Source organism: Lolium rigidum, chromosome 5 (genome assembly GCF_022539505.1).
Source record: "Lolium rigidum isolate FL_2022 chromosome 5, APGP_CSIRO_Lrig_0.1, whole genome shotgun sequence".
Taxonomy (NCBI): domain Eukaryota; kingdom Viridiplantae; phylum Streptophyta; class Magnoliopsida; order Poales; family Poaceae; genus Lolium; species Lolium rigidum.
In genome coordinates, this window is record NC_061512.1 from 76,182,313 (window position 1) to 76,198,310 (window position 15,998).

Sequence of the window (15,998 nt, forward strand, 5' to 3'; positions counted from 1 at the left end):
GGTGGGTCTTAGGTACTCGATGCCTATAACTTGCCGACTTTATAATTGGTACTCGTGAACCTATAACTTGCCGACCTTAGAATTTGTATTTATAGAGTTAAAAAATTCTAATTTTTTTTACGGTTCGAGAACACACGTATATATTTTTCGATAAAAGGAATATATTAATACCGATAGATACCAAATACACCAAGCCTCTGCAACAACGCAATACCCAAATGGTAGTATGGATGCATACAACTAAACAATAAAAGGAAAACTAAGAAAAAAGTCCCAATACAGAACTCAAGTCCTAGCAACAACAGTACAACCATCACCAAGACAGCACCTGAAACCCAGGCTCTCCACCAGCGACGCCTTCAACAAGGAACGGTGCACAAGCGACATCGTCGCCCGATCAAAAGATCTCAGGTTTTCACCCTGGATATAGTCCCCGCTATCAAAACAATGCCTTCAACAAGACCATTGGCAGGCAAAACCAATTAAGGCCAGACCTTGGATATTCACCCTGAAAGGTAGGACTCTGAACTTCACCTGTGTGGCTGCCCCCACTTGCATACTACTATTATATTTCCCAGAAAACCAAGCAAACCCCTCAACAAACACCACAACTTGATTCTGCACTGCTAGTCCTCCAAATCGGCCTTTAAGAAATTCTTCGTCTCTGATACACCATGGACTAGAATGTCATCTGCTGGCAACACAGAACAGAGCTTCGTGTCGCTCCCTACGGAACCAAACGGTCAGAATAAAAACATGGGTTCGCACGACCGAATACCTCCCAAACTAGCAAACTCCAGGCACGGACACTGTTACATTTGCCAGCGGAGCCTTCCGGAACTCACATCCAGCCAAATCGAGGCAGACATGCATAAGGAAGATCTTCGTCCTAGCGCGCGAGAGATCCGAGGACCAACACCTTTATCCTAGCCGAACGAGCAGCCCCCACGCTACTCGCCGGAAAACTCACATGGTTAGGAGCCACGGTTCATCCACCCCCAACCCGGATGGGGAGCAGCCACCGACCCTAGGACTCCGCAACGAAGCCACAAAAGCCTAGATCAGCCGTGGTGGCCTAGATCAGACCCGCAAAGGCCCAGATCGAGCCCGCCACAACCTCCTCCACCCAAGCCGGCAGGCAGCGGGACGCCGCCGCGCACCGTAGCGCAGATGGTCGGCAAGCGCCGCCGTCTTGACCAAGGGTGCCGCCGCTCCACCATCGCGATCTCCTCCACTCTCTGCCAAGCTCCGCCGCACCCCCGCTGCCCCGCCATGCTCCAGCAACCGCCGCCAAGGCTGCGCCGCCGGACAATCATTCCCCTACCGCCGCCCCTGAGGAGACCCGCCCCGCGCGAGAGAGGGCCTACCGAGCGCGCCGCCGTCGCCCCTCCACCTTCGGCGGCCGAGCGCAGCTGCCACCGCCGGCAGCGGCCAAGGAGATGAGAACGAGGAGGTCCTCGGCTAGGGTTTGTGGAGCCCCGAGAGCCGCCTCGCGCGAGGCGACCCGAGGGGTCTTTTTCGGCCAAGGCGTCCTGGTACACTGTTTCTAGTATTTATGCAGGCGCACGTATATATGTGCGTGGCATTTGCCATACCTAATGTCAAAAATATATAGCTTAAACAAAAATGATAAGTTTTAAATGAACAATTTGAAGAAAACTTCCGTCTCTTGAAATTTCTGAAACTTAGAGATTAGGCTAAAGTAATTTATATCGTCTTTATGAGTACCCATGAAAATTTCCTTTAGTGAATGTGTACAAAACTTAGCACCACCACTAACCTTATAGCTCAATGTTAAACTAAGCATCTACAATATTTATCGTACTTCTTATATGCACCAATAGATGGTCAACAGATGGTGCTAAGGATAAAGCTAAAAATGGCTAAGCTAGGTAAATGAAGAGAGAAAAGTGTATCATGCATGGTGGCTATTCATAGGGACGGTGATGCGGATCCACTTATATTCCGGCAATCTTGGTAAGCTAAGCTTCGATGCGCCGGTCGTGTCGCCATGGACGACGAGACTGGCTCCTCGTCCCAGCTGCACATCGTGATCTGCCCGTGGCTCGCCTTCGGGCACCTGCTCCCCTGCCTGGACCTCGCCGAGCGCCTGGCATCGCGGGGTCACCGCGTGTCTCTTGTCTCCACGCCGCGGAACATCGCGCGGCTCCCGCCCGTGCGTCCCACCGTGGCGCCGTTCGTCGGTCTCGTGGCGCTGCCGCTCCCGCGCGTGGCGGGGCTCCCCGACGGCGCCGAGTCCACCCACGACGTCCCCTTGGGCAAGTTCCACCTCCACCTCGAGGCCTCCGACGGCCTCGCCGCGCCCTTCTCCGAGTTCTTGGAGTCGCTGTGCGCCGAGCCCGGCAGAAAGAAGCCAGACTGGATCGTCGTGGACTACTTCAACCACTGGGCCGCCGCCGCCGCAGTCCAGCACAAGGTTCCGTGTGCGCTGCTTGTCCTACTCGCTGCCACCGTGGTCGCCGCATTGGACATCCGACTGTTCAGGCGCACCGAATCCCAGTCGGCGAAGACGGAGCTCATCTCCGTGCAGGGCGTGCCGGCGACGTCCATCGCCGAGCGGGTCTCCTCGACGCTCGAGAGGTGCGATCTCGTGGCCATGCGGAGCTGCGTCGAGTGGGAGCCCGAGAGCGTCCCTCTCGCGTCGACGTTCGGCGGCAAGCCGGTCGTTCCCTTCGGCCTCCTGCCGCCGTCGCCTGACGGAGGCCGCCGCGGCGACAGCGGGAAGGACGGCACCGCCGTGCGATGGCTCGACGCGCAGCCGGCCATGTCAGTCGTCTACGTCGCGCTGGGAAGCGAGGTGCCGCTGCGGCCCGAGGAGGTGCACGAGCTCGCCCTTGGGCTGGAGCTCGCCGGGACGCGCTTCCTCTGGGCACTGAGGAAGCCACCCCTCGGTTCCGATGCCGTCCTCCTCCCCGCGGGGTTCGAGGAGCGCACACGCGGCCATGGCCTCGTGATGAACGGGTGGGTTCCTCAGCTGGAGATACTGGCGCACGACGCCGTGGCCGTGTTCCTGACGCACTGCGGCTGGAACTCCACCGTCGAGGGGCTCCTCTTCGGGCGTCCTCTCGTCATGTTGCCCATCATGGGTGACCAGGAGCCGAACGCGCGGCTGATGGCGCGTAGGAAGGTCGGGATGCAGGTGCCGCGAAACCAAAACGACGGGTCGTTTGACCGAGAAGGCGTCGCCGCGGCCATTCGGGCGGTCGCGGTTGAGGAAGAAGGCAGGAGAGTGTTTGCAGCCAACGCCAAGAAGCTGCAAGAGATCGTGTCGGACACGGAGTGCCATGAGAGGTATATCGACAGATTTATTCAGCAGCTCAGATGCTACAAGTAGTGAGGCGTGTCGGGGCTACCCGGGAGAACGCAGTAGGTAGTCGGAGCACATGTTTTTTAGAGTAGTGGAATTAATCACGGGATCTTGGAACAAGCTTCAGAATCATGCATTTTTCTCTGCATCATATATATGGCCCTTATTACAAATTTATTCAACAAATGTCTTGTAAAAGTACACATAAAAACACCCAAAAGCCGCCACACGGCACCTACAAAGTCGACAATAAGGAGATCATGTAATCAGGAGCTTTTGACCTAGACTCACAACAACACCGGACAAGCTAGATCCGGAGGCGTCACTAAGTCACCTTATGGTGAACTGGAAGCACACATCCGATCTAGAAAACCATAAGCACGCGTCGCATGCACGTGATCCAGAAGCCGCTGTCACCGTCGTATTGTTGACCCATCTTCATCATATGCGATAGGGAGGCAACAGATTCATACACTCGATGACTATATGACTTTGCGGAGTTTGTCGATGACGTTGTCGAGGTAGACACGAGTCGATTCCCGCAGTTAGGTCATGTCCCGCGATAAGATGTGTTATCCTATTGTAAGTGTCGCACATGCAACACCTTGTTATCCACGCGTACATGAGAAGGGTCACCGTTTCGAACGTGTGATCAAGCACATGGAAAAACAGAAAAGTGTGTATGAAGATCAGGAAGGGCTTCCCCTATCACGAGCTAGATTAGATCTAGACAGTGTTCGGGATCCGGTAGCACTCCGTCAAGAAGACGTGGCAATGTCGACGACGATCTCCCATCGACGTCGACTAGGGAGAAGACGCTAGGAGAGAGGGCGATGGCGGCGGGGGGGGGGGGGCGTGGTGGTGATGCCCCATGTGGCAACTCCACGTTATCCACACGTACAAGAGAAGTGTCACCGTGTCGAACGAGTGATCAAGCACACATACAAAACGGGAATGTGTTGATAAAGATCTTGAATGGCTTAAGCCATCACCGGCTAGATTAGATATAGACATTTTTATTGATTCGGCAACATTCCATGACGAAAATGTGGTGATGTCGAGCTCCTAGCGGTGTCGGCAAGGGCGGCGGTGCTAGGAGATGGGGTGATAGCGGATACGTGGCGGTGGTGGCCGCCTACGGTGCTTGGGACGGTGGGGGTGGTGCAACTAGGTTTAGGCCTGCCTCCCCCCTTTTTTATAGAGGGGGCGGTTGTAACACTCCGTCCATACCCTCCGGGTCGGGCATGTTACCCCTATCAGCTCTTTAGGACCTCTAGACTGGCTACATAAGCTAGCACATTATCCTCACGCGTGTGCACCTGGGATTAACTTTCGGGCCGGTCACACATATTCAAATTGCTCAAGGCAAGCACGCTTAACCATAGAGTTCATTGGAGATGATTTTCTGGAAGAAAAAGTTACAACTTATTGGTATCTTATTGGTATGAGTATATACTATATACTATTTGTGGTTTTCTGAGCTGCCCGTGATTTATTTAGATCATGAACCCTGGATTGAATGTCCTCGATCATCCCGAGCTGCATTTTCGCCAGCTGCGAGTGAGCCGAACTGCATGCAAGTTGTTCATCGTGCGAGCCGTGTGTACGTGGGGCCCCTCATGTTGGTGTCCAATCCGTTCTATGTGCCTGCAAGCCGCGTGCTACATACGAACCGATGTTGCGCAAGCCGGTGTATTTATGCGAGATAATGATGTATGCGCGTGGGCCGTCATGGTGACACCTCTTCTGTGAAAGGTAGCACCCTCTTTAACGGGTCAATTGCCTCCTGGCCGATGTGACCCGCATGTCAGTTATGTTCATGTTTCGTGTCGCTTCTAACATGGGAGCCTGCCCTACGTGGTGGCATTGGGCATAATTTAATTTTCCTCCCGCTGTCGAGATGATATGGTCTTCTTCTCCTTCCGGGTCACTTGGGCCTTCTCGCCGCATGCAGGGTCTTCGTCCGGTATATGCCGGGTCATGTTAAGATGTGGCCATGGAAGTCCTTGTGTCTGGCTACCCGGCGGTTTGCATAGGATCCTTCGTGCCCCCTTTCGGGCTATCGGGTCATTAGCCCATCTTACAAGATCATTAGTTGAACCGGACTTGTGTTTCTGCGTGTCAATTGCTTTCAACGTGTGTGCCTTCGTGGCGGCCTGCATTTGTTCCATGCAACTGTGTGGTGACGCATTACATGGTGTGTGCTACGCGATCCCGAGTGAACACTACTAGGAAAATAACTACCAATGGTGTAATTGTTTTGGCCATTAGTGGCACACCTATGATGCGCCACTACTAGCGTGCCACTGATAGCAATTACCAGTAGTGCACCAGGTCATGCTCCATAGGGAAGGACACCGAAGAGGAGGGACGGGCACTGGAGAGGAGGGGCGGGGGAAAGGATGGAGGAGAGGAGGAGGGGCGCTGGACAGAAGGTAAGATGGCGCTAGAGAGTAGGGAGGAGCCAGAGAGGAGAGGAGCTTCATGTGTGTGTGAGAGAGAAGGAAGAAGGAGAGATGTGGATACAAGATGTGTGGAGAAAGGGAAGAAGGGGTGGCCGGCCATTTCAAAATTATTATCAGGGACGCACCACATCTTGGTGCGCCAATCCTAAATCTTGCCCATTTTAGAAATGTAGCAAAATCTAAAATGTTAGAAAACTTTAATTACCTTTTTGATTTTGAGGAATATAAAAATTGTAAACGACCATAAGCCATTGAACTCGGACGTAAATACATTTTCATATAAAAACCTTTTTGTCGGAGATATATGCAAAAGCCACAACCATTTTACCGAAACATAGCATATTTTGCGAAATGTATGAAAATTCATGTTCCTTTTTTTCCTTACAACTATATTATATAACATATTGATATCTCGAAGGATTTTTTTATGTTTGTATCATTTTTTAGTTTTTTTTAACAGAAAAGACGATTTAGAGGTGGGAGATTTTGGTTCCCACTTACCAGGGCGCACGTGAGATACCTGTGTGACCCACCAAAATATGGTGCATCACTGGTAAGTGGGGCACCCTCAGCCAACTTGGTCCAGATATATCACTGGTTTACTGTTTGAAGCGGCATGAATTTGTGGTTCGGCAGTGATACATAGTAATTATGCACCATATTATAGTGTGTCACGATAGTAAACTCGGAATGCTTTCTTTAAATAAGATTATTTTATCTACAATTATATAATCTCCATTCGAAAATAACTTACTTAGTGTCTAGACGTATAAGAAATTCAATTCGGCTCTCCGGTGCGTATGCTCCCTCTATCACAAAAATATATTTCCAATTGTTAAAAAATTTTGATACAAAATTCTACGTGTACATCTTCATAATATATATTATGTGCATCCATCAAGTTTCACAAAAAAACAATATTTTTTGTGGTCTATGTAAAAAAAGAGAAAAAAATGTTTTGTCAAAAGCCTTATTTTTAGCACCAAATTTTGTCTTTTTACACACGTCACACGTCAAGTCGATTTTTCATGAAACAACTTTGTTGGCGCGTATCACGTGAAGATGTACGTGTGAACTTTTAGTTTCAATTTTTTTGACATTTCAAAATATGTGTAAGATGCATTTCAGAATAAAGGGAGCATATACTTCCATGAGCCAAAACGTCACTCCCTATTTTATAAAGTTACTTAGTTTCTAGATGTATTTTAATACGTAGATACTTTATACATTTATATCTAGAAAAACATGAGTCACTACGTCTAAAAAAAAGTTAAGTCACTCTATGCCTGAAAAAATCTACTCCGTAGATAGATATTATCATTTGTTTGCAGATGGAGGGAATACATATATACACTCCCGCAGCTACTCTCCGCGAGTGCCCGACCCAACCTCACAAAATTACCATCCAAGTCTTTTTTACTACCGAAAAATCTCCCGTTTCCTTGTTGACGCTGGTGCTGCTCTGACGACCTTTTCGCCGAAGCAAAGTTCGTGGCGAGTAGAGTTGGTTGGTGTTCGTGTTCCTGCTCCGATTCGAGTTTCCTAATATCGTTGGTTTGATTTGTTGGTGTGGTATTCTTGGTTGGATTGGATAGGTGGGGGTCATGGACCCGGTGGCGGGGAGCATTGCGAAGGAGCTCCTGGAGCAACCGCAGGACGGAGCGCCGCGGCCGATAGAGGCAGCCCCGCCGCCGTTCCTCACCAAGACGTACGACCTGGCGGAGGACCCGTCGACGGATCAGGTGGTGTCGTGGAGCAGCGCCGGCGACAGCTTCGTGGTGTGGGATCCGCGCGTCTTCACCGAGGTGCTGATCCCGCGACTCTTCAAGCACAACAACTTCTCCAGCTTCATCAGGCAGCTCCACACCTACGTACGTGAGCACCCTCTCCCTAGGCATCAACCAGTGTTTTCTTCTTCTTACGGCTTTGCTAATTAATGGTAAAATTTGGTGGGTGATCAGTGGAGTGCGCGTCGCAAACGCATTTTGTTTATTAATCTCACCGATTTCCTCAGGCTTCTCCTCGAAAGAGAAGCATGAGGAAATCGGCGAGATTTCCTCAGGCTTCTGTCATGTTGTGCAATTAGTTTGTCGCAAACATTTCTTGTTGATGGGACCCATGGTCCCATGCTAATTAATCTTGCTAATTTTCTCTCTTATCATGGCTCTAGTTGATCTTTTGAAGGCTTGTTTGTGTTGAGACGACATCTGATTCCTACATAGGCATTCATTTTTCATAGTGTTGGTAACTCGGCAATATTTCAGAGAAGCATTATGTTCTTTATATAGCGGGTGTTCAGATAATCTTGTCGCAGCTTTGCTGTGTACTTGCATGGTCTTCTATGACAATAGGTGCACTGAGCTGAGCTAGGTATAATTGTTGCAATTTTGCTGATGCCTTTTGACTTGGAATTGGCAAGCACAACTTACAAAGCAGAAATAGGGCTTCAATTTCGACTACATACATTTATGGTTACCTGATTTCCTATCGACTCCTGCTCATCTCATACCGCAACCTGGCTTGGTTACGATATGAGGTTCAGGTTCAAAGCGGAATTTCGAAAGCATATTGTGAACCGGAACCCTACCATGAGTCCGAGAAACTCTTTCCTCCTATCTATGCTTACATGTCACATAACTACTAATCACTTGCTTGATCATCATACACTCGTTAAACCTGGGTTTTATCATAACCAGCCTTTGCATAATGTTAGATGGTAATTTAACCAAGTGTAAAATAAACGAGTTATAGGTGTAAGGATCCACATTTTAGTTCTGAAACTTTTGGCATTGTACTGATTATGTATGTGAAAAACTTTTTGAATGTGCTTATTCTTGAAGCAATGGTTCCTCCGATGAGCTTCATCTGACGGTGAGGCACGGAGATGTACTCTCCCGGACAATTGTATCATCCTGACAGAATTCCTTAAACTTCTTATTGTAGCTAGATGGACAAGATACTGGATGAAGTACAGGAACCAGATTGTTTTGTTCTAGAAGACTCTACTGATCACCTTCAAATGATATAGTAATACTGATGATCAGGCTATAATCTAGAAGTTACAGCATAGCTATTGCTGATCAATCGTGTTGTCTTGTGACTATTGTAAGTTCTGTCAATGGCCTAACAGGTGGGTGGTCATTACTTACCTCTTGCAATCTGCAGGGTTTCAGAAAGGTTGATCCTGACAGGTGGGAGTTTGCAAATGAAGGTTTCGTGAGGGGTCAAAGACATCTCCTGAAGATGATCAAGAGGAGGAAGCTGCCGTCCAAGGTGCCTCCATCACAGCATCAGGCCATCACGTCTTGGCTGGGGGTTGGTCAGTTTGGAATTGAGGAAGAGATTGACAGACTGAAACGTGATAACAACATCTTGATCACAGAGGTAGCGAAGCTAAGGCATGAGCAGCAGGCCATTAAGGATCACGTGCAAGCCATGGAAGAGAGGCTAAGAACTGCTGAACAGAAACATGCCCAGATGATGGGGTTCTTGGCAAGAGCAATGCGTAACCCATGGTTCTTCCAACATTTAGTTCAACAACAGGATGAGAGGAAGGAGCTTGAGGATGCCATCTCGAAGAAAAGAAGGCGGCCCATAGACAATGTTCCATTCTATGGCCTTGGAGTAACAAGTCATAGCAAGCAACATGATTCGGAGTTGTTTGATTCGGGTGTCCTTACTGAGCTCAGTGAACCTAGAATGCCTGGTCTGAACAATGATCAGAACATTCAGGAGATTGGGAAGGGTAACATAGATGAGGAAAAGATGGATCAAGCTAATGGGCAGGTGGAGCTCAACAATGCATTTTGGGCAGAGCTGTTTTCTGATGATTTTGGGGACGGGTCTAGGCTGTCAGAGTTGGAGGGAAGGAGACCTCAGGATATCGATGAACTGGCTCAGCAGTTAGGGTATCTGAGTTCTACTATCCCGCAGTAGAGTTTTGTCGACAATAATTTACTTAACCAACAAACGTTGCTTCTTCAGTACTATTGCCGACCATCTTGAACAATCTGGTACATTTCGTATTCAATGACGTAGATATGGTAGTGTAATGGATAACATGTTAACATTGGTAATAATGCAGTGACATTCTATGGTGCTGCTTAAATCTGCAGAAGTGAGGGTTAGAGTAGTTAGTAGTAGTTGGATCTTTGCGAACGTGGTTGACAACTATCATGCCTATTTTGTTTCTTGATTAGTCTTGTTTATGGCCAGTACTTGACCAGATTTAGTTTACTGGTGAGCAACATGGCTGGCTACGTCAGGTGTTCATGCTGGAGCTGGGACCATGCTGACACCTCTGGGCAGAGGGTAGAGGCTGAGGACTAACTGCCTTCTGCCGAAAGTACCCACATGCGTCATCACTTGGTCCAAGTCACGCCAGTCAGAAAATGTTCTAATATAACAATGCTTGATTTCTTGGATGCAGATGTCGCTTCATGTAGACCCATGTCTTATAGCGTACTCACTAACCTGAAGAAGATAATCCACCTAGGCATTCAATCGTCGTCAACTGGTATTCAGCAGCAGTTGAAGAAGTCTCTGTATACTCACTATTTCAGTCAAGTTCTGTTGTGAAAGTCTGGTCTCTAGTCTCTGGCTGTGGGTTTAGACAGTTCTCTTGTGTGGTGTATCCTGGAACCTCTTCGTAGTTCAGACCAAATGCCATTTTGCTGGTCAATTTTGATGAACTTACTGATTACTTTCATGATTCTTGAACCTGTATATCTTCCACAGTGAAGCCTGGCATTTTCGCCATTCCTGAGCCATGCGCAAATTTATGATTCTTATTATGCAGCTTGATGAAAGTTGTACATTATGTTTCGTGGTTTACTGCAGTTGTTGCAAGTTGCTCTCTGGATATATTTGCAACTGTTTGAGGATAGTAGATGGCACTGTTAGTGATGTACGCACTAATTTGCATTGTATTAGACCGATGTGCCATATACCCTAGGGGGACTACTTTACCTAGAGTTCTCCCCTCTGTGCCTAGGGTATCCGGCCATAGTGCTATTTTCAATTTCTAGTAGTGGTATGTTTAAGACTTTACAAGCGGAAAGTCATTTTGGCTCTCAAGCACCAGTGCTCTCGACATACTAGAAAATAAAAAAAAAATTATATTTACAGACTTTATAAGCGGAAAGTTATTTTGGATCCCAAGCACCAAGCAGCAGTACGCACTAATTCTAAAAGTAGCTAATGATATATCCCACTAACGCGCAAAATCTCAATTTCTAATATTTTGTATTTTGAGCTACACAAAAATAACAAAGTCGTCTTTTTTAGAGGTTTGAAATCACTATGCTCAGATCTACTCTTTTATTATTATTGTGTAGAGCAAACTACACATTGTTTCCAATTGAAAATTTGCTCATTTTGTGAGATACATTACTGGCTACATTATGATTTTTTCAGAATTTTTAAAAATTTAGAAATATTATTTTCAATTTTTAAAATAAAGATATCACCGGTGTCCATGCGCACCAAATCTCTGTCTCTTTGTAAGTCGATTGTCTCTTGCTGCACTCGAGACATGATCAAGTGCAGCGTCTGAGTAAACCCAGCAGACTCCAGATTCCTCACAAGGTATTGATGGGAGTGTGGGTGGATAAAAATCTGCAAGCTTATCACACCACATTGCAATGTGATTTACTTTATTCACACACACACACACACACACACACACACACACACACACACACACACACACACACACACACACACACACACACACACACACACACACATGTACAAAAGAGGAAAAGTTGAACAGAAATAGCCAGTGTTCAGTTCATCTGCATCAGATCCAACCAACCAGCAGTCCAGAGAGCCAAAGAGAATTAGGAAAAGGGGCCCGAAATTATCCTCGGTGGGGGCTATCAGACACCCTCCCTGTTCTTTGCCCACCTATATGACCATAAAAGCATGGACGGAATAAGAAAAAGTTGATACCAAAGAAGGCAAAGATTAAATCAACAAGCAAGGAATTAATAAAGACCAGATCCACCTCCAGAACCGTTAAAAAGAAATATTAATACAAAAAGACATTCAGAAATAAATCTTAGTTAAGTTTGTGATGACACATCTAGCCTGCAGAGAAAAGAAAAGCCAGCAAGAGTAGAGACAACAATGGATGCCTTATCTGACTTTTCATACTACAGACAGGCTTTCTAACTCTAACACCTACGCACAGTATACTCCTACCTGCAAGTAAACAGAAAGTAGTCTTTAAACATCAGTCACACGGAACCGGATCCTCTAAACTCAAGGCAAAAAAGAAATGTGTGAGTAAAATACCAAAATTAAAGAACAAAACCAATGAGTGGATGCATTGTTGCTTTTGCTTTATTTGTAGGGTGAGGTGTGCATGCTCTCTGCACCTTTTGTTTACCTCATCTTTTCCTAGTCTTGTACTGAGTATGAGTATTGACTACAGTGCAGGTGTTACAGATGCTCTTGCTGAGAATAGATTAAACAGAAGTGCAGCAGCCACCTTGGAGGAGGAGTTCTATCTTCTCGCTGGCGACGCCGGATCCTCATCTTGAGGGCTTGTCTACCTACGGAGGAGAGAGAGAGGGAGAGAGAGAGAGGGAGGGAGGGAGGGAGAGAGAGAGAGGGAGAGGGAGAGGGAGGGACAGGGGGAGGGCGAGGGGGAGGGGGAGAGGGAGAGGAAGAGGGAGAGAGAGGGAGAGAGAGAGAGAGAGAGAGAGAGAGAGAGAGAGAGAGAGAGAGAGAGAGAGAGAGAGAGAGAGAGAGAGAGAGAGAGAGAGAGAGAGAGAGAGAGAGAGAGAGAGAGAGAGAGAGAGAGAGAGAGAGAGAGAGAGAGAGAGAGAGAGAGAGGGAGAGAGAGAGAGAGAGAGAGAGAGAGAGAGAGAGAGAGAGAGAGAGAGAGAGAGAGAGGTTGTCGAGCGAGCGGATGCTAGCGACATTCGAGGCGGAGATCGGAGAGGGTCCTATCACCGGATTCAGAGACGGTGTAGAGGGCCTGCATCTAGGAGGATGTGATGCGGTTGCAGGCCCTAGCACGAAGGCTTCAAGCAAGGCTGGATGGGGTGGTGGTGATCCCACCACCGTAGTCACGACTTACCCTCTTCATGATGTGGATCGATACCTCTCGGTGGCGGATGGGGGGATGGATCGTGGTGTTCGTTCAATATTGCATGATATTACAACAAGGGGAGTTAAGGATCTGGCGAAGGAAGGTAAGAATCTCGAAGATGTCATCGGAGTTGCCACCTCCACCTGACCGGTGCCGAGTTGGAGCGTCACCTACTTGGTTGTGTCAAAGCAGCATCCTGGTCACTTTCGCTTCAATGAATTTGACTCTATGTTGGATTCACGTTATCTTCGTGGTGGGGAGGTGATTCAGGCTCCGTGGGGCATTCTGCAAGGATCCGACGACTCGAGTCTCTGGTGGCGCCAATACGGTTGGAACAAAGGATGGGGACAGAGTGACTAGAGCTGGGACGGTGACAACCAAGTATCTAAACAACTCTTTGTCTCCACGGGTTGGTGAGATGTTGGTGGCTGCATAGCGGACCCCACATTTTCAGGGACGTGGCCCTTCCTCGGACACATGTATATGTTCCGACCCCGACCTAAAACAAATCTAAATTCTTTCTTCGTTCACTCCTAGTCTAGATCTAGGGTTCCTCGTGTAAGAGACAAACCTTCTCCTATGAGTTCGCTATGTAAAGGGAAAGTTGAGGTTCATACTAGATCATTTGCACAAGTTATTCCATCTCATCCTAGTTCACCTTATCCTATACCACTGTCTAGCCCACTGACTTCAATGAGGAACAGAGGTGGAGGTCGGTTTGGCGGCAATGGTCGTAGTGGTGATGGTGGTGGGAGGTATCTGAGGATTACCGAATCTGACTAAAATGCGCGGTGGGAAGCAGCTGCGGCAAGAGAGAAACAAGTTGTTGTGTAAGCTCAGATGAATGTTGCATCCTTGGGGAATAAACAAGGTGGGGCTCCTCAGGGCCGTTAGCAAGGTGGTGGTCCAGGATCTCCTAATCAAGGTGATAAACAAACTTCTTGTTTAAATTGTAATGGCGTGGAACATGTTACGACAAAGTGTCTTACCTTTCGTTGTGATATATGAAAGAAATCGGTACATGTGAGACAAAATTCTCAAGCTGTTTTACCTTCGGAGTGCACTGCATCCATGTGTGAGTTTCAAACTCATGGTTTTGGTTTCTTATTTTTTTCAGGGTGCTTCTACTAGGACCTCTAGCATTGTTATTTTTTCGGTTGTTGGTAACCCTCCTAAAAGAGATCTTGAGCAAGAGTTTACTGAGTTCATGAGTTTGGGTTTGAGGTTCACAACTAGACATATAACAGGAACCGTTTTACTATGAGGTTTCCTAATCCTAAAGAGGTAGAGAGGGCTTTCTACTTTGGCAAACGTGTGGAACAAGGGTGTGTGATGCTACTATGAGCTTATCTCATTGGTCAGCTTCTATTGGAGCTAAAGGGATTCTCAACAAATCTTGGGTGAGAGTTAGAAATGTCCCTAGTGACAAAGGATGTGATGAAAAATGTGGCTTATGTGAGTTCCCTACTTCCCCGGTGGGTGTTACTCTTGAAGTGGATCAAGAAACTCTTCACCGACCTCACTACTGCAGATTTTTGTTAGGTTGTAGGGACATTGAAAATTTTCCTAGTGAAGCTAAAGGAGTCCTTGGTGACTATCTACATATGTTATATTATGAGTTGTAGACTGTGGTGACTAGAGGAACACCTAATGCAAGCTCTTCTCTGATTAATGCAACTAATAATACCTCACCAAATGCTCCATCCCCTAAGGGACACACCGGTAACAACCAAAATTCGGGTTATGGAAAGAGTTAATGTAACATCTTTGATGTTGTTCATGAAAATGATGATAAGGAGGAGGAAACTGAAGGTGATAATAATGAGGATATCCTAATTAATATGATGGCTAGGCAAAGGTAGGAAAGTTTGAAGGGTGGGGAAGATAAAGAAGAGGAACTTGAAAAGAAACCCGATGGTCAGGATAAAAGAACTGGGAATTCTGAGTATTCTATGGATGCAGAGTATGATATTGTATCTCTTCATGTTGCTGTTAACAAATTTGTGACCGTAAAAATGTTGTCTTGAGTGACGTGGAAATTGTTTGAAGTCCTAAAACTCCCATGGTTTCAAAAGAAGTAGTGGGTGTTGGAAAATTTGTGGAAGTCAGTTATTTCTTATAAACCTGTATTTTATGTGAGAAAGAGTGGCAAAGATAGTATACTATGGCTGAAGTGATACGAAGACCCTTCACTTATGTATGGATATCCTACTTATAGAGTTAAGTCCCCTAAGGAACCATCTTTGGTGCACAATGGTAATGATGCAGAAATGGAGGAAAAGGAGGTGGCAACAACTATGGAAGAGGCCAGATTCAATCTTCAGAATTATCCTGTCAAATTGGATAAGGACATGGAGAAGGAAACTACCTTGTCTAAGAAGAGGAATTTGGAAGGTACTGGCAATCTTTCCAGTAAGTCTACTTCTGAAATTTTCTTTTATGTGTGTCCAATAAATAAATTATGTTAAGAGCTAGTTTAATGGGGATTTGTATCCCCTGTGATAATTTTGAATTATTGACCTCATAAGAGAGATGGAGAATTCTAGGAGTAACCTAAGTCAAAAAATGGTTGCAAACTAGTTGTTGGACATGACGATGACATAACTAATCCCTTCAGTCTTGAGGGGCATGATGAAAATCCTATGTTGGACCCTTTTACTATTGTTCAATCTAGTAAAAATAAGAAGAAATCTAACAAAAAAGTGGATTTGTTTCTGCTTCTAGACCCTTGACAAGAAGTCAAGGGGCTGCTACCACTTCTGCCCTGGCTCTTTTATTTTCCTGGCGGGAATGATAGAAAAAGAAACCCACCTGTGAAATGTAAATGTTTGTAGGAATTTGGAATTGTAGGAGTGTGGGAAAAAGAGGTATGTCAACATGTTTATGTGATTTATGAATGGTTATAATTTGGATTTTATTGCTCTTCAAGAAACTATGAAAAAGGATTATGATTCTTTTTAGAAGAATTGATCCTGGTATTGCTTTCTTTTGGAAATGGGTGCCTTCTGTTGCAAAATCTTGAGGTATCCTATGTGGAGTTAAATATCAATTCTTGGAGGTACAAACGGTTAAGATATGGGGGTATATTATTTTGTTATATTTGGGG

General features: G+C 46.5%; 2 protein-coding genes across 2 annotated transcripts; both read left to right on the forward strand.

Moving 5' to 3' along the window:
* The first annotated feature begins 2,011 nt into the window (after positions 1–2,011).
* On the forward strand, positions 2,012–3,355 carry LOC124658454 (UDP-glycosyltransferase 91D2-like). Its single transcript, XM_047196783.1, has one exon. It carries the CDS (start codon positions 2,012–2,014, stop codon positions 3,353–3,355), a length of 1,344 nt encoding a protein of 447 aa, XP_047052739.1.
* A 4,042-nt stretch (positions 3,356–7,397) lies between these two features.
* Positions 7,398–9,953, forward strand: LOC124654359 (heat stress transcription factor A-2c-like). Its single transcript, XM_047193369.1, has 2 exons — positions 7,398–7,664; positions 8,959–9,953. Exons 1-2 carry the CDS (start codon positions 7,398–7,400, stop codon positions 9,727–9,729), a joined length of 1,038 nt encoding a protein of 345 aa, XP_047049325.1. The 3' UTR covers positions 9,730–9,953.
* The last annotated feature ends 6,045 nt before the right edge of the window (positions 9,954–15,998 follow it).

What these genes read in the sequence shown, in the direction of transcription:
- LOC124654359 (XM_047193369.1), top strand. Translation starts at nt 7,398, where the DNA reads ATGGACCCGGTGGCGGGGAGCATTGCGAAGGAGCTCCTGGAGCAACCG. An exon ending in TCAGGCAGCTCCACACCTAC is followed by an intron (nt 7,665 to 8,958) that starts GTACGTGAGCAC and finishes TGCAATCTGCAG; the next exon opens with GGTTTCAGAAAGGTTGATCC.
- LOC124658454 (XM_047196783.1), top strand. Translation starts at nt 2,012, where the DNA reads ATGGACGACGAGACTGGCTCCTCGTCCCAGCTGCACATCGTGATCTGC.